The sequence below is a fragment of the Zootoca vivipara genome, chromosome 12, assembly GCF_965207765.1.
Source record: "Zootoca vivipara chromosome 12, rZooViv2.hap1.1, whole genome shotgun sequence".
In the NCBI taxonomy this organism is placed as follows: Eukaryota; Metazoa; Chordata; class Lepidosauria; order Squamata; family Lacertidae; genus Zootoca; species Zootoca vivipara.
In genome coordinates, this window is record NC_142595.1 from 44,915,518 (window position 1) to 44,934,501 (window position 18,984).

General features: G+C 44.8%; 2 protein-coding genes across 2 annotated transcripts; both read right to left on the reverse strand.

The window, feature by feature from the left end:
* Nucleotides 1–3,682: 3,682 nt before the first annotated feature.
* Nucleotides 3,683–5,435, reverse strand: LOC148684074 (vomeronasal type-2 receptor 26-like). The gene is made up of 3 exons (XM_088654821.1): nucleotides 5,406–5,435; nucleotides 5,147–5,273; nucleotides 3,683–4,584 (listed from the first exon to the last, which is right to left on the reverse strand). Exons 1-3 carry the CDS (start codon nucleotides 5,433–5,435, stop codon nucleotides 3,683–3,685), a joined length of 1,059 nt encoding a protein of 352 aa, XP_088510947.1.
* Nucleotides 5,436–7,576: 2,141 nt separating this feature from the next.
* On the reverse strand, nucleotides 7,577–11,435 carry LOC148684075 (vomeronasal type-2 receptor 26-like). The gene is made up of 3 exons (XM_088655866.1): nucleotides 11,274–11,435; nucleotides 9,147–10,019; nucleotides 7,577–7,645 (listed from the first exon to the last, which is right to left on the reverse strand). The coding sequence occupies exons 1-3, from the start codon at nucleotides 11,433–11,435 to the stop codon at nucleotides 7,577–7,579; spliced, it is 1,104 nt and encodes a 367-aa protein (XP_088511992.1).
* Between the last annotated feature and the right edge of the window lie 7,549 nt (nucleotides 11,436–18,984).

An 18,984-nucleotide genomic window follows, 5' to 3' on the forward strand; every position in this document is an offset into this window, starting at 1 on the left:
AAATGGAAAAGTACAAATATTCCAACAAAGGGAGAATGGATCGATAAACTATGTCAATATTTAGAACTAGCAAAACTGACAGATATAATCCACCATAAACCCAAAGCTAAAATTAAAAAACAATGGGAGTGTCCAAATGAATATTTAGGAAAACAAGGTCTGGGAGCAAAAATCTGGTTGTGTTTAGAATAACTTTGCTGGAAGTGGAAAATGGGAGAATTTAAATATTTACGATGGAAAATGACTTAAAGTGATGACAATAATAGAAAGACAGGTGTTGAATTAATCACTGTACGGAGAAGCGGTGGAAGCCAGGAACGTTGTATAAGGTCCTTTTGCAATGTTCTTTATTCTTTATTCTATTTCTTTTTCATTATCTGCCCCTTTTCTTTGATTGTTTGAACAAATTCTTTTTTCTTTCCTTTTTCTTGTCCTTTTAATTCTCTCTTTTGCTTTTTTCTTTTTCTTTCTTTTCTTGTTTCATTTCTTCCTGGTGATACGTATTTGTTTCTTTTACATGTATATGTATGTTCAAATTGTGCATATATATTTTTTATTTGAACTTATTAATAAATATTTTTAAAACAAAAAACCAGGCCCTTTTTATGCTAGATTTGATGGCTTCATTCTTCTTCATTGTTTCTGCGTTCCACTATGTTAATAATTTCCATTACATTCCATGCACATATAACAGCTACAGTCTTGTGATTTCTATTTGTGTTGTTATATTAGGTAATTTATCCTTGCCTGATCAAGAAGTAGGGACACTGGAATAAAGCATCAATAGACCAATGGGATATCAGATCCACACAAGGCATGATGGAGAACAGCAACAACTTGGAAAAGACACTGTCCAATCATCTTGTCCTCTGTCGTCCCCTTCTCCTTCTGCCCTCCATCTTTCCCAACATCAGGGTCTTTTCCAGGGAGTCTTCTCTTCTCATGAGGTGGCCAAAGTATTGGAGCCTCAGCTTCAGGATCTCTCCTTCCAGTGAGCACTCAGGGCTGATTTCCATCAGAATGGATAGGTTTGATCTTCTTGCAGTCCATGGGTCTCTCAAGAGTCTCCTCCAGCACTATAATTCAAAAGCATCAATTCTTCGGCGATCAGCCTTCTTTATGGTCCAGCTCTCACTTCCATACATCACTACTGGGAAAACCATAGCTTTAACTATACCAGGCATCCCCAAACTGCGGCCCTCCAGATGTTTTGGCCTACAACTCCCATGATCCCTAGCTAACAGGACCAATGGTCAGGGATGATGGGAATTGTAGTCCAAAACATCTGAAGGGCTGAAGTTTGGGGATGCCTGAACTATACGGACCTTTGTCGGCAAGGTGATGTCTATGCTTTTAAAGATGCTGTCTAGGTTTGTCATTGCTTTTCTCCCAAGAAGTAGGTGTCTTTTAATTTTGTGACTGCTGTCACCATCTGCAGTAATCATGGAACCCAAGAAAGTAAAATCTCTCACTGCCTCCATTTCTTCCCCTTCTATTTGCTACCGGTAGGAGGTGATGGGACCAGTGGCCATGATCTTAGTTTTTTTTTTTTATGTTGAGCTTCAGAGAAACTTAGGTTACTTCAATAATAATATTCTAGTTCACTTCAATTCACTTTCAGAGGTTTCTGCTTTATAGTTCGGTTCCTTTCTAAGACGGTACTTTCCTTCAGTTATCCACCCCTTTAACCAATCCAGCTCCTGAGGTACTTTCAGTAATAGACTTAAGGGCTCACCACACACACCCTTCCTTCACTGGGTTTTGGGAGTCTCTCCTTTCCTCAGAAGAGTATCTCCCCTCCAGATTAGTTTGAGACCTAAGTAGACTGATCTCTTTCAGCTCCTACTTCTCCTGTCCCACCCCCAGTCTCCCAGCAAGATTCGGCCCTCTTACTCCTGCAGGACACTACACTCAGTTCTTCACTGTACACTCGGAGTGGGTGTTTTATTCCCGAACCAACTCTCCCTTCTCAACACTCTTTGTATTTCAACCTGACTCCTATCCTATCTCCCTACCTAACTCCCTACCTCCCTCCTCAACCACCTCAACTGAACCCCCCTCTTACCACACTCTAAATCCATCTCCCTCCAAGGCCTCTCCTTTTAAACTCTCCCTCCTGGAACCACAGGCAATCAGAGGCTGCCATTCTTTAACCATTTGCTGGCAGGAGAAAAAAGTAAAAAGAAATACTTGTGGAACGAACTTTTCTGCCACAAGAGACACAACATTTTACAAGGACTGGAAGAAACACCATGGATAGAATAATTGCCAAACACAGGAAGTACAGGGATATAGTTTGAGTGCCTCATTTGTAGTTCTATAAATCATTTAATGTGTCATCACGAAAAGACGTTATTAATATTGCAGTTGTTGTATAAAGGATTATAATTTTGACCGGAATATAATACAAATTAATAAGATTTTGGAATGCAGAAATAAAGGAAATCATCAAACCATTACTTCTAGCATGTCGGGTGGGGCACCTAAATTATATGATTCATTATATAAATGATTAGTATTATAATTTGGTATTGCTTTAATGAGGTTATTATTGGACGGAAATTGAAAATTAACAAAAATGATTATAAACAGACTTAGAATCAACTTTAGAAACAACACATCTGGATACTCTGAAGCCATTTGGCTTACTTGAGATATTCTGTGCCACCACTCTTTCAAACTGGATAGAAGTGCAATTCAGAAGACTAAAAGTTTTGTACTATTAGCGTTAGTAATATCCAATGTGTTTCCCTCCAGATTTTTTAAAATAAGGGGAAATGGCTGTTTTAAATTTGTCCTTCTTCTATTCACCAGCCTCCTGGTGTGAGAGAGATAAAGATTGTAGAGTCATCAACTATTTCACAATGTATTATGCTTCTGTTACCCTGTGTTGTCATTTACATGAATTGGCAGATAACATGAAATAATTGATAAGAGACTTTTTATTAATAATCAGATGCTCATATATGCACAACATCCATCATCTAAACCCTCTCTTAATTGATAGTCTGACAGTTTTGCTATTAAGAATCTATTTGTTTCAAAGGTACAGTAATACAATTCAGGGGTATATAGAGTGTTAGGGGATGGAGAGTAACTCTAGTGGGGAACAAGTCATGCTCCTTCTGGGGTAGTTTGTCTACCTCTGATCTCCAACCTGCACTCAGCTCTCACCTGTGGCTCCTAGAAGCTGTCAAGATGCAGCAGCAGCCACACCCCAGGAAACAGATCCAACTGGCTGCCTAAACCAGGAGAGGGCAGCCAATGGGCCTCAAATCCTCAGTGAGTTGGGGAATTTCTCTGCATGCAAAGACAGGATCTGGCAGATTGAGTGGATGAGAGCGAAAGTGGGCTGAATGCTCAAAAAGGTGGCTACTGCAGGTGCTGCAGAGGGAAATGAGGGGCAGATGGGTCTCAAAAACCTAGGAAGGGAGCACATCTAGGAGAAGGAAACTTTGAACTTAAACCACCACTGCTTTACAGCTTTACTCATTTGTGAAAAGGGCTTTGGGAGTAGAGCCTGAGAAAAAAATCTGTACCCATTGCCTTCAAGACATCTTTGGGAGAAGAAAAAGGTAAGGACGAAACTCTACAAATATCCGGAGTAGGCACCTGGAAAGTGATACCAGCCAGCAGGTCCATGTATTCTCAGACCCAACAGAACCACAAATTCCACTGTCATTTATACCTTTCTTTGTGTTAGCTGCTCTTTGTTGTTCAGGTCAGGCCTCACCACAATAATGTAGCATTTCGGTGTGAAAATGCAAGCCAGTAACCCAGCACCAGAGGCAAAGATGGAGAAGATCTCCACAGCCACCATGTATTTTCCTCTGGTGCTCAGGTAGGTTGGAATGAAGGAGAGCCAAACGCTGCAGAAGACCAGCATGCTGAAGGTGATGAACTTGGCTTCGTTGAAAGTGTCAGGCAACTTCCTGGCTAGGAAGGCCACCGTGAAGCTGACAGTGGCCAGGAAGCCCATGTAGCCCAAAACACAATAGAACATGAGGACTGACCCTTCATTACATAGAAATATGATTTCTTTCGTCATTGAGTGCATGTCCACATCTGGGAATGGGGGAGAGGTTGCCAGCCAGAGGACACAGATCCCTACTTGAACAATGGAGCAGGAAAAGACAATGGAATAAGCCAGTTCTTTGCCTACCCATTTTCTTATATTGGTTCCTGGTTTGGTAGCCATGAATGCCAAAACCACCAATATGGTTTTGGCTAAGATGCTGGAGAGGGCCACAGAGAAGACGATGCCGAAAGCAGTTTGTCGGAGAAGGCAAGTCACCTTATCAGGTTTTCCAATGAACAACAAAGAAGAGAGGAAGCACAAGAGGAGGGAGATAAGGAGACCATAGGTGAGGCTTCGGTTGTTGGCTTTGACTATGGCTGTATTGCGATGCTTAATGAAGATGCCAAGCACCAGAATTGTGATCAGAGAGAATAGAAGCGCAGAGGAAGTTGAAACAATGGCCAGGGTTTCATCCAAGGCTAGGAAGTTTGGAATCTTAGGAATGCATAGATCCTGGTCTTTGTTTGGATATTGATCTGCTGGGCAACTGACACATGTTTCTATGTCTGAAAACAAACAAACAAACAAACAAACAAACAATGTGTGACAATTTGAAGCAACCTTAACTAACCTAATGAATTTTCTCTTCATTGGTCCAATGAAAACATTAGCATAGTGTTTTCTTCCTGGAAATGTTTCTGATCTTCCAGCCCAAATGCCTTCCCTCATCAACATTAAATTTCATGTATTAAATCTGGAATTTTTACACCAAGAACATCTGTTTTTAGTGCCTTCCTTCCTTTTTTCTTAGAACCACATATACTGCACAGCAAAATGAGAAATACATTATAGCTGAAATATTTGAAGCCCAGAAAGGTGTGGTTGATTTATTTTTTTCCCTCTCATGAAACAACCTAAAGAAGTTGGAGTTGAATCATATTGCCTACAATTTAAATAATTTTCTTCAAGCCATTTGAAATATGAATTTACATAAATGAGATCAACACATCAGTTTGATTTAAACCTGTCCTTCTCCAGCAGTTTTATAACTACGGAATTGCCAGTGAGCCCAGCGCTTACAAAAATAAATTGCATTGTTTGGTATTGTCTTAAGATGACTCTGTCCACCTTTCTCATTTGAGATCATTCCTTCTGGACATGGATCACAATCATAGCAGCAAAACTTCTTTCCCTCCTTCTTTTTCTTCCCGTATCCAGAATGGCAGATGTCATTACATATGGAAGGGGGTGGCACCTATCCAAAGAGGTAGGGAGAGATAAATGTTTGGGGGGATTTATTGAATATCCAATATCAGGTGATTTAACAGTAAATACGAGGACTAATAGTGTGAAATATATCTTCCATATGCGCACAGATGTCACATACGGTGCGGTAAAGAGCTGCTCCTCTAAGCATTATACAAACTCAAGAAAACTTAAGTCTGCGAGTACTCCTTGATTCTAACTCACCAATAATAATAATAATAATAATAATAATAATAATAATAATAATAATTCATTATTTATACCCCACCCATCTGGCTGGGTTTCCCCAGCCACTCTGGGCGGCAGATGTCTTCTAAAAGTCTGGTAGTTGTTTTCCTATTTGACATCTGTTGGGAGGGCGTTCCACAGGGCAGGCGCCACCACCGAGAAGGCCCTCTGCCTAGTTCCCTGCAACGAGGGAACGGCCAGAAGGCCCTTGGTGCTGGATCTCAGTGTCCGGGCAGAATGATGGAGGAGGAGACGCTCCTTCAGGTATACTGGACCGAAGCCATTTAGGACTTTAAAGGTAAGCACCAACACTTTGAATGGTGCTCGGAAACGTACTGGGAGCCAATGTAGATCTTTCGAGACTGGTGTTATGTGGTCTTGGTGGCCGCTCCCAGTCACCAGTCTAGCTGCCGCATTCTGGATTAGTTGTAGTTTCCGAGTCACCTTCAAGGGTAGCCCCACGTAGAGCGCATTGCCGTAGTCCAAGCAGGAGATAAACGCAGGGGTCAGCAAACTTTTTCAGCAGGGGGCAAGTCCACTGTCCCTCAGACCTTGTGGGGGACCGGACTATATTTTGGAAAAAAATATGAACGAATTCCTATGCCCCACAAATAACCCAGAGATGCATTTTAAATAAAGGGACACATTCTGCTCATGTAAAAACACGCTGATTCCTGGACTGTCCACGGGCCGGATTTAGAAGGTGATTGGGCCGCATCTGGCCCCCGGGCCTTAGTTTGGGGCCCCTTAACTAGAGCATGCACCACTCTTGCTAGACAGTCTGCAGGCAGGTAGGGTCTCAGCCTGCGTACCAGATGGAGCTGATAGACAGCTGCCCTGGACACAGAATTGACCTGCACCTCCATGGACAGCTGTGAGTCCAAAATGACTCCCAGGCTGCGCACCTGGTCCTTCAGGGGCACAGTTACCCCATTCAGAACCAGGGAATCCTCCACACCTGCCCGCCTCCTGTCCCCCACGAACAGTACTTCTGTCTTGTCAGGATTCAACCTCAATCTGTTAGCCACCATCCATCCTCCAACCGCCTCCAGGCACTCACACAGGACGTTCACTGCCTTCACTGGTTCTGATTTATAAGAGAGGGAGAGCTGGGTATCGTCCGCATACTGATGAACCAATAGAGTCTTAAGTGGCTTCTGTGGCTAGGAGGGCTGACTTCCACCTTAGACCTATTCACCAGCTACAACTGCTCCTAGATGTACACACCCTGAAATTAACATCATACAAATTCAAGGAGATTTTAATGCAGGGTTCCCAAACTAAGGCCTGGGGGCCGGATGCGGCCCAATCGCCTTCTAAATCCGGCCCGCGGATGGTCCGGGAATCAGCATGTTTTTACATGAGTAGAATGTGTTCTTTTATTTAAAATGCATCTCTGGGTTATTTGGGGGGTATAGGAATTTGTTCATTTCTTTTCCAAAATATAGTCTGGCCCCCACAAGGTTTGAGGGACAGTGGACCGGCCCACTGCTGAAAAAGTTTGCTGACCCCTGTTTTAATGCAACTAACTGAAGATTTGCCTCAGGGATTCCACAAACAGGAATTTGGCCAATGCTGGACTCTCTGATAGCCATTTTTCCTTCTAAGTGTGAGATGTCTTCTGTGCCTGTTGATTTTTTTGGTATTGTGGCTGATTATTTTAAAAAATGTACGGATAGATCTTACAGTACTTCTTATAGGACAATGTTTTCTCCTAGATGGCTTATAGGCGTAAAATAAAAATAATGGGAATTTCAGTCTCATGTGCAATATATTATCATGTATGCAGTGGAACAAGCAGGGCCTTAGAAGTTGATGGTACAAACATAGAGGAAAAGTCACCCTTTCCAATAGAGTATCTCTCCATCAAAGTAGTATTCATGTAGATTGAAATCTTCTAATTTTAAGAAAATATTTTCAATAGTGAATATCAAAGTTACTAATGTCTTAAGTTCTTTTGTTCCATCACATTTTGTGGATAACCACAAATTATGGCATTTCAGGGACTGTGTATTTACTTCCCATACCTGAGTGAAGGCTCTGTGCCATTTGATTCCGTCCTCATTAATGGTGAGCTCTTTGCCAGGAGGGGCCTGAGGATCCAGCCTCCCCACTTTGACTCTGATGTATGATCTATTTGGGAATGTGACCATGTTTGTAATATCAAAGCCAGCTGCTAACTCTCCATTTTCATTTAATGTGATTTCATCCCCAGCACTGTTGTTGAATGAGATCCTCTGCAGCAATGAGTGGAGCTAGGTAGAAAGAGAATCAAAGTCTATAGTCTGGTTAAGATTGTTGGATCGCATCACTAGATGGAATCAATTCCTTTTCCTGTAGGAGTTAAACACTTCAGTTCACAATGGAGAGCATCCATATTTCAGTTGCACGTACAGGAAGAGTAGGAAACCTCGAATCAGTCTCAATTCAACAGCCAAGAGACTTTCATAAATAAATGTTGAGGAGAGTTAAGCCTATGGACCTGCTTGCTTGGGATCAGCCTTTGTCAAGACCCAAGAAAGTGAAGGAATTTGAGAAGTCATGTAAGAGAAGAGATGGGAGCTCATGCTTTCAAAACTTTGGAAGGCAACATGAGAACGTCTTACTGGACCTTTCCTTAGTTTACAGAGTGGACTTGAGCATGGTTGGATGTTGGATGCAGAGGAGTGGTAGGAAGCAGAAGCTGGGGAATCCCAATGGGACCCCCCCCCGAGCAAAGGAGGCTCAGAGCCAGGGGATTGGTGGTGGGATGACAGTGAGTGGTCAGTGGGAGAAGGAGGAGCTGATTGGGAGGTGGAGGTGACAGAAACTGAAGAGGCAACAGGGTTAAGGGAGCAGGAAGAGGCAGACAGCAATCCAAGCTCAGAGGTAGAAGAGTAGGATGGAGAGAAAGAAGGTCTAGAGCAGGAATCCCCAAACTTTGGCCCTCCAGATGTTTTGGACTACAATCCCCATCATCCCTGACCACTGGTCCTGTTAGCTAGGGATCATGGGAGTTGTACGCCAAAACATCTGGAGGGCCGCAGTTTGGGGATGCCTGGTCTAGAGAAAGTGATCAAACATTTTGCTAGCATCTTCTGGTGAGGTCAGATTTGGCTTAAGGGCCCAGAAACCCCTGGCAGTGGGCAGACAGGGAAAGATGAGGAGTTGCGGAAGGGCCTTCCAGGATGTGCCCAAGCAGCGGCAGCTCCCTGATTGACTTCTCTTCTGTTTTCTCTTGGACAGGAGGGGGATCCCCACAGAAGCCAGTGCCTGGGGTTTGGGGTCCTGTATGTGATCCCTCAGAATTATGTGCCTGGGGCCATGCATTCCTGGCCCCCAACCTTACACCACTGGGTAACTGGACAGGATAAGGAGACAGAGACAATTGCGGAGGGATATGGGGAGAAAATGGAGGGGTTTGCAGTGTGAAGGAGGTGTTTGTCACAGCTTCACATATGTGTCGTTGTTGGTAGACTTTTGCTTCTGAAAGCCTGTGTCATCTAAAGTCTGTTTAGTATCACTATAGGAAATATTCTAATTACCATCTGTGATATGATAAAATTATTTAAGGTTTATTTTTAACTTCTTAAGTTAAAATGCCAACTCACATAATGTATCAATGCACTGAATGCTTTGTAAGAGGGAACAATACCTGCCAAGGTTCTACATACTGAGGAGAGAGTTTTCCCTTAGCTTCTCTTCCTTTGCTGATTGCTCCAGCCAATTGCTTGCTATTTAAGGCATGTCCCAAAGCATAGACAGCATTATAGATACTGTAGCTATGGCCAGTCATGCTCATCTCAAAATGTGGTGCCCGGAGGCTCTCCAGCATCTCCTCTCCAGTGCACATTTTCTTTGAGAGAGTGGAATTTGGAAGTGAGCAGATAAATGCATCCTCCCAAAAATCTTTGATGAAACCATCTGTCTCTGTCCAATGAGGACGTATACTCTGAAGAAAGTCTGTAAAGTTGTGAATCTCCTTGAAGTGAATTGCAAAGGATATAGCACCATGGTACATTCGTATATTAATAGAATATCTTTGAAGGCTATCTAATATGAAATCAATTTGGGCAGTTGTAATCCAAACTTTTCCTTCAAGTGACGTCTTATGAAGAAATAGTAGTTGAGTTACCTCCATTATCTTTAAAGCATTTGACAACCATATAATAAATCTACTTTCTCCGTATACAAGAACTGCATTGGCACTGCTGGTTGTGAAAGTTGGTAACAAAATCCTTGATTCCTTCAGCATTTCTAGTTTGTTACTGTTATTATTTATATTGAATTTAAGTCTTTCTGTAAATGCCGAACAGATTCCATTCTGGAAAAACAGTTTTTCAATTGTCTGTAGGAAACGTTCCCCTGCTTCGTTAGCTGGAGTGATGAGTCCAACCCATTTCCACCTGAAATGCAGAAGTAACTGGATAATTCCCCGATACTGAAGGCCTTCATTGGGGACCATGCGATAAAAGGAAGGGAACTTGGTTCCATCATTTATGGCTGGTTCAAATGAACCATATGAAATCTGGAAAAAGCCAAAGCCAAATGTTTTCAAGTGGAAACAAGAACTCAAGATATTCCAATTTATTTAAATATAAACACACACAGACACCCACCCACCCACACGTACACACACACACACACACACACACACACACACACACACACACACACACACACAGAATATATATATCCCAATTGGACAAGATTAGGGACTTACATAGAAAAACAGAGATATTTTTGCTGAATGTTTTCTGTAGATATTTATTTCTTTTTATTATGTCATCATCATTGCTTCATTCTTGTACACATTGATTGTATCCAAGAATAGGGAGCATTTAACAAGGTTCATATTAATATACTAAGTGGATGATTAAACAAAACTCCGAGATGGAAGTGGAGTGATGGAAAGAACACTTTCAGAAAGAACACTTTCAGGAAGATTTCCTGGGAAATCCTGAAGCTCTTCATTAGATTGTATATGCTATTCTTCTCAGAGCACAATAAACCACATAATATAAAATATCAGTAAAACACAAAATAACGTACCAGCACTAATTAGAACAACTAAAATGAAAAACACAAATTTCCCTTCTTACAAACATTGTTGGAAATGCATATTATACATCAGTGTTTCTCAACCTTTTTTGGGCCACGGCACACTTGTTCTATAAAAAAAATCCCGCGGCACACCAACTCTGTGCCGCCCTATATTTAGTTTAGTTTGGAGGGGAGACGTAAAGCATGCCACTGAAGAACTGCTGCGCGGTAGCCAGGCGGACCCACCAGGCGCAGAGCCTGCGGAGCGAGCGGGGACACGTTTGATGGCACGCACAGACCCCAGGCGGGCAGACACGGGCGCGCAGCTGCCGCCGCCTCCCTCCCAGCCGCCCCAGGCAGCCGCCGCCGCTCTGGCCCGACGAAGGGAAGCCCTGCACAGCCTTCCCTGCCTGCCTCCTCCTCCCCAGGTGGCGGCGGCGCCCTCTCTGGCCTCCGGCTGGATGCCAACTCTAAATTTTGCCGCGACATGCAGCGAAGAGAAGGGCGATTTGCTTCCTTTCTGGCGGGTCAGCGACGTGACAATGCAAATCGCCCTTCTCGTCGTGACACACCAGCCAGCGTCTCGCGGCACAGTAGTGTGCCGCGGAACACCGGTTGAGAAACACTGTTATACATAGTATGCCCCTTTTGTCCATTTTTCCACCCCATATATATGAATCAGTAGATTCCTACTGCAAGGAAAGTATGAAATCTCTGTTTTTCAAAATTAATATTCTACCTGTGGAATCTTGAAAAGACCTAAGATGTTTGCCATGCACCAGGAAGTATCAGAGCTAAGTCCCCCAATGACTCCTATTACATTTTTCTGGATGCCACACCTGTAGTTGGGAACAAAGTGATGTGATTTAAATATCAGGTCCAGAGTGTTTCGGTAGGTCATCTTGGAATCATAATAGCTGTCATAGATGTGGAACCCCAGAGAGACATTGGGCAACATCCTGGGAGTCTCGTTGATCTCATCAATAGCAAACACCACAGCAAGGATGTGCTGGTAGAACTTTGTCACCACCCTGGAAATGAAATGAGATTTTGTTTGATGGGGAAATTAAACAGCGCACAGAATCTAGATATGAGAGATTCACCTGCCTTCTGATAAAGAGAGGATGAAGCCAGCAAAGTTTATTTAATTATTTGGGCAATAGAATGATACTGTCTTATTAAAAAAGCTGTTGCACATTTCTTCTATATCTTCAGCAACCCATGTTTGTTTTCACCAGCTTGAAAATTTGGTATCATCAACAAAGTTGAGTGCCATACTACTTGGCTATATACTTTCCCTATTTTTTTATGCCGTCACTTTTCTGTTTCAGCTACTCTCTTTTCTATCTCTCTTTACACAATTAGACTAAAAAAAACCTTAGTTCATTAAAAGTATGCACATAGCCTATATGTGCAGAGATTTTTAATAAAATCTGTCTACACATTTTCTTAAAAAATTCTAAACTATCCCTCCTTCAAATCAATCAAAGTTATTTTCAGACAGATACAGCATATAAGAAATAATTAAAATAATATTAATTACTGGTTACTTACAGTGGAGTATCAATGAAGTCCTGGGAAGGGTGTTTCTTGAAGGATAATTCAGGGACTTTGTAATAGATATGAGATGCCATTGCCCCAATGACCAGGTCACCTGGCTCATACCACTCATGTGGAACATGGACAGGATTATTAGTTGTGCATTTAACACTTTGGACTTGGGACACCAGATTGGGGAGCAGCAGAAGCACAAGGAGCAACATCTTGATGGCAAATTCCCTTTTCTGCATGGACTCCCCTGGTACTCTCCTCCACCTGATCTGAATAAGACAAATTGGGTGGCAGCTGACTCTGTCAATTTAGCACTTTAAGGGACCCGTATCCACCTTATTGTTAACTTGAACACTGTCACAACAGAATGCCTTGGATGCCAAATAAGATACAATGATTTGATATGAAAGAGGGAAACTGATAACTGATAAGTAACAGAGCCCAGCCTAGTTTTCTATGGAGCACTGAGGAGCTTATAATCATTTCAGGCTTGCTTGTTGATTCTTTTTCTCAACTATGGCATCAGGTGGTTCCATCAGGTGGATTGATTATTGTAATTTTCACAATGATAGGGGAGACAATCACTTGTGCATTGTTTGTGGAGTCTGTTGCGCATTAGCAATAGGGAAACTGCTAAAATATTACTTTTTTAAAAAAAAATTCTTGATTTTGCTATATTGTTCCAATAGCAGCCTCATTATGACAATACCAATTATATCTAATTAATGCAATTATGAATGCCAATAATTCAAATGTCAAATGATATAATTTAATTAAACTGGTCCCCTTGCATGCTAGATTTGATGGCTTCATTCTTCTACATTATTTCTGCTTTCCACTATGTTAATAATTTCCATTACATTCCATGCAAATAAAATGATCCCTTATATAACAGCTACAGTCTTGTGATTTCTATTTGTGTTGGTATATAAGGTAATTTATATAAAGTTTCAAGTGAGGAGCTCTAAAGGTATTCCTTATTCTTTCCTGCATGACAGGTTTTCCCGTCCATATATGCTATTGTATCCTTCATTCCTACAGCTGTTAATGGTTCTCATCATGCCCTGGGAGAAGCGGTATCCCACAGTTTCCAAAAGTCACTCCATCGCTTTGTCTTGTGATTCGGCTTCCACTAAAAAAGCAGTGTTCACCATTTTTTCCAGCCTAGGAGGAATGGTCTGAACCCAGACTGCAAATAGTTAATCCAAACACTTCTATTCCTGCAGCTGTTAGACTGGACGCTGGATCTGCCAGTATAAGTATATCTGTCATAGCACAAAATCATAGGTAAGGAATGAACCTACAAGGTCTTCTAGTTCACTCCTTGCTATGGCAGGATATCTAGAGTTGAGCTGGCTCCATCTTTTCCCCGCTTCCTAATTTGGGAGATCCTTCACTCTCCCACCTATGTAACACTGATCAGACATGGGTTGCCATCACCCTAACTGAATTTTGGCAGCAATTCTGCAGAGCATCCTAGCCTTATCAAGATGTGGAGACCCTGGATAAAAGCATTAATATACTTTACAAACAACTTCAGAAACAACACATTTGTATTCACTGAAGCAATTTGGCATGCTTGAGAAATTAATTTTCAGTCTCATTAGAAGTGTATTTCAGAAGTCTAAAAGGCTTGTCCTATTAGGGTTAGTAATATCCAATGTGTTTCCATCCAGATATTGTTGCATATATCTGTTACTTTTCCTTGTTGAAGTTATTTAAAAAAACAAGGGGGGAAAGGAAGTTTTAAACTTCTCCTTTTATTCCCCAACTACCTGGTGTGAGAGAAATAAAAATTGTAGAACCCTCAACTATTTCACAATGCATTTTGATTATGCTACCCTACTGTATGTTGTCTTCAAAATGAATTTGCAGATTCCATGAAGTAACTAATAACTTATTAACAATCAAAAATCAATTACTGTCGAATTCATATCTCTGGCTGGCCCCGGTGCCCTTGGGTAAGTTCCGTGTCTTCGGCAGCTAACACATCATTCCTTTTGATAAGAGGAATGTTTTCATTTTACAAGGCTGTTCTGTCTTCCTGTCTGTTCTATGCAATGCCTCCTTCTGAGGCTTACCCTTTGGCATAGAGGCTAAGCCAGGGATATTGGGGGGGGGGGGCTAAGCCATACACTCACAATTATACAATGCAGGCAATGCAAACTATAGGATCAGATCTAGTTCAATAATACAATTTGCAAATCACTCTCGACACAGGGATACAGGCAGAAAATGGTCATTTCCCTGCATGGGTGTACCCAGCATGGGGCGGGGGGGGCAGATGCCCCCCCAGAAGCAAATAATAATAATTAAATCGTCCTGCTTCATGGTGGCTGCAGCTGAGCTGGAGACGCATCGGGGTCCCGCAAGAAGAGCCTGAAGTGGCAGCAAATCAGAAGGCACCCCGCCGGGGGGCGGGGCGTCTGTCGCGCGCATAAAGGCTAGCAACGCCGCTGGGAGAAAGGGACCCACACGAAGGGAAAGGAGGAGGAATGGAGACAGGGAAGCGGCTTCCTCCTCTTCTCCATTTCTCCCTCCGCTCCTTGAGCTCCAGCGTGAGGGCAGTGTGGGAGCTGCGTCCCTGCCCAGCCCAGCCCAGCCCAGCCCAGCCCAGCCTAGGCAGCGCCACTTACTGCTCCTGCCAGCGTGCCCAACCCCGCTGGCCCCAACTCCGAGGGCTGCACATGGGCTGCTCCTGGTGGCTGCAACAATAGCCCACGGCGGCACAACACCTCAGCAGCTCCTCGGTCGGTGCGCCCTCGGAGCGCGCAGCAGATGCCGCCACCGTTTCTGCTTGAGCTGCAGCGGGAGCAGGAGCCGCAGAAAGGGGAGGGGGCTTTGCAGCAGGAGGCGGAGAAGGCAGAGGGGCTCTAAGCTACAGAGCCAGGCCTTGCCCCCAGGGAGGGACGGATGGAAAGGAAGGCAGATCTCAGCTTGCACCCCCGCCGAGTCTGTGGGAAGCAGAGGCAACTTGAGTGCGCAGCTTCTTGGCTGCACGGCCAGCCCTCCCTCTCTCCCCCTCCTACTCAGGCAGGGCAGCCGTCGGTGGAGGTGGCGCCGCACTGCCCCCCACAAAGTGGAGCCCGCGCCCCCCCGCCCCCTATTGTGACTCCCCTGGCCGCACACGCGTGCCTTCCCCCAGGGCGGCGCCCAGGATGAAACTTCTTCCTGGAGTCAGTTTCACCTGGGCTCCATAGCCCCGCCCACGTTCCCACTTTGTGGCCCCTCCCCTCCCGTGCCTGAACAACCATGGCTTGCCCCCCCCCAGTTTTGATCCTGGGTACGCCCCTGTTTCCCAGGCTGGCAACTCAGAAGCATTAACTTGTGATGTCAGCAGTTCAGCCTGGGACCTTCTGCATATCCAGCCTGTGCTCTTCCACTAATAATCCTTCTCATAGAAATCAGGGCTTGAGCGAAGGGAAGGGAGTGACGCTTCAGTTTCTCCGCATGCCTCGCTGAAGGGGGAAAAGCCTGCTTGGGAAGGGCAGCCGCAAAGCCCTCGCCTTCCTCCTTCTCTGCGCGCCTCGCCAAAGGGGAAAAGCCTGCTGCAGCCGCAAAGCCCTCGCCTTCCTCCTTCCGCGGGGTCACCCTGTGAGGAGAAGCGGCGGCAGTCACTGCTGGGCTCCCACTGCTGCCTCTGCCCTCCTCCGGTTCCGGGTGTCGCCCATGGCCGGAGGAGGGCAGAGACAGCAGTGGGAGCCACTAGGGTGGTGGCTGCTGCTGCAGTGGCGGAGGGACCCAGCGCCAAGCGGCGGTGACATCCCTTGCCCGCTCGCTCGCCTTCCCTCACTAAGTGCCGGGCATCCTTTCCCTCGCCCTGACAGGGCACGGCAAACAGGGCAGAGGGCAGCTGAAAGGGTGACGAGAAGCCCTGCCCGGCAACGGCAGGAAAGTGACGGTTGCTGAGGGGATGGAGGGGCAGGGTCCCAAGTGCAGTCCCCAGCGTGGTCCTGTGTGCGATTTTGCTGGGGCGCCTCTCAGCGCCCCGCACCACTGGGAAGGACGCCTCTGGGCGCCTCTTCCAGGAAGGCGGTGAGCGGGACGAGGGAAGGTGAAGGAGGGACTTGCAGGCGGCCTACCCTGCAAAACGAGGTTTCCTCCCTTCCTTTCCCTGAGGGAAAGGCACCTTCCTCCACAGCGCCTCCCTTCTCCTTCCCCGGCAGGAGCTGCGCGCCCCAGTGCCCACTCCCTCCTGCGCCACCTGCCCGCAGTCAGGACCTCTCTGCCAGGGGCGGCACTTCTGTGAGGCTCCCAGGAAAAAGATTGCCGAGCGGTAGAAACAGCCCTTTCATTGGCTGAGAGCCGCTGGGTGGGCGCGGCCGGCTTTTGGCTTCGAGCGGTAGCCTGGGGCGCCTACGCTGAACAGCTGAGAGGCGCGGCGAGGGAGACCCAGGCTCGCGCGTCCCTCCTGTTCGCCACACTCACGGGGGCAGCGGGCGGCGGGGGCGAGCGGTGGCGGCAGTGGGCGGTGGCGGGCCAGCGCCCTCTCCATTTCCACGCTGTAGGCAGTGGCCTAGTTCGCCTAAATGGAGGCGCGGGCCCTGCATATATCAACTGAACCATTTCTAAATTAAAAGGCTGACAGTTTTGCTATTAAGATTCCATTTGCTTTTAATACACAGTAATACACGACAGAGGAGTATGGAGTGTTAGGGAAGGGTAGTAACTCTAACGGGGAACAAGTCATGCTCCTTCTAGGGTAGTTTGTCTACCTCTGATCCCCACCCTGCACTCAGCTCTCACCTGTGGATCCTAAAAGCTGTCAAGATGCAACAGCAGCCATTCCACAAAACAGATTCAACTGGCTGCCTAAACGAGGAGAGGGCAGCCAATGGGCCTCAAATCCTCAATGACTTGGGAACTTTCTCTCTTTTTTTAATAATCTATTTTTATTACAGGTAGGTAGCCGTGTTGGTCTGTTTCGAAGTAAAATAAAAAAAATCCTTCAGTAGCACCTTAAAGACCAACTAAGTTTTTATTTTGGTATGAGCTTTCGTGTGCATGCACACTTCTTCAGATACAGTGAAATAGGAGTCCCCAGGCACTTATGTAGAGAAGGGGTGGGGAGGGGGTGGGGATGGGGAGGGGAGGGGGGATCACTCAGAAGGGTGGTGGAAGTGGGTGATTGACTGACTGATAGCTGTTGATGACCGAAAACGACTGCAAATGGTTTTGCATGGAAAAGCAAGGGTTGAGATGGCTGAAGATCGCTTATCATGTATAATGAGATAAGAATCCGATATCTCTGTTCAAACCAGGTCCCTCCATGGTTTTGAGTTTGGTGATAAGTTGTAATTCAGCAACTTCTCTTTCCAGTCTATTTCTGAAATTCTTTTGTAGTAAGACAGCTACTTTGAGATCTTGTATAGAATGTCCTGGGAGATTGCAGTGTTCTCCTACTGGTTTTTCTGTCTTCTGGTTCCTGATGTCAGATTTATGTCCATTTATCCTTTGGCGTAGGGTTTGGCCTGTTTGTCCAATATAGAGAGCTGAAGGGCACTGTTGGCATTTGATGGCATACACAATGTTAGAAGATGAGCAATTAAATAGTCCTGAGATGGTATGTTGGATGTTGTTGGGGCCAGTAATGGTGTTGTCTGGGTGTATGTGGCAGCAAAGTTGGCATCTGGGTTTATTGCAGGCTCTGGTATCAGTGTCCATGTTAAGTCTGGTGGTTGTATTATTGTGGGTGAGGAGTTGTTTAAGATTGGGTGGCTGTCTGTAGGCAATGAAAGGTCTTCCTCCCAGAGCTTGAGAAAGGGAGCTGTCATTGTCCAGGAGAGGCTGTAGATCTCTGATGATGCGTTGTACTGTTTTAACTTGGGAGCTGTATGTGATGACTAGTGGTGTTCTGTTATTATTATTTTTGGGTCTGTCTTGCAGCAGGTTCTCTCTAGGTATCAGTCTGGCTCTGTTGATCTGTTGTTTAACTTCATCAGGTGGATATTTTAGTTCTAAAAAGGTTTGCTGTAGATCTCTTAGGTGAGATTCTCTGTCTGTAGAGTTGGAACAGATGCGGTTGTAACGTAGGGCCTGGCTGTATACGATGGATTGTTTGGTATGTTTGGGATGGTAGCTAGAAGCATGTAGATATGTTTGTCGGTCAGTTGGTTTTCTGTATAAGGTGGTGTCTATACTTCCATCCTGTATTTTTATAGTAGTGTCCAAAAAATGTATTTCTTGCATAGATTGGTTCATTGGTAGGTTGATGGTGGGGTGAAAGTCATTGAATGTCTGGTGGAAGGTTTCCAGGGTCTGTTGTCCATGTGTCCAGATAATAAAAATATCGTCAATGTATCGCAGGTACAAGAGAGGTTTGAGTGGGTAGGAGTTTAGGAAACGTTGTTCTAAATCTGCCATGAAGATGTTGGCATACTGTGGGGCCATGCGGGTGCCCATGGTTGTGCCGCTGATCTGGAGGAACAGGTCATCACCAAATTTGAAGTGGTTGTGGGTAAGGACAAAGTGGCAGAGTTTGGTAGCAAAGTCCGCTGTGGTTTTATCTGAAATGGTGTTCCTTATGGCTTGTAAACCATCATTGTGTGGGATGTTGGTATATAGAGATTCCACATCCATAGTGGCTAGTATAGTATTGTTAGGAAGATTATATATATTCTTTTTCCTGTGTGGGTTTTAATCAGTCCGCCCCCCCCCATAAATCTTCTTGTCTGGAGTGTCCCCTGTTGCGTCAGTCTTTCAACACAGAGTCTTTCAACATGGAGTCTTTCAACACAGAGCAGCGCCATCTTAGAAAGCTTAGATCACTTTCGCTTCTTCTCAAAACTTTTTTAAACTAACAATCTTTGTAAAATTTACAGCTTTTCCAGGCAAAAGACACAGCCGTCACATTATGCATTAACTCTTGATAAATTTGTGGCTCTCCTTGCCCTGTAGCT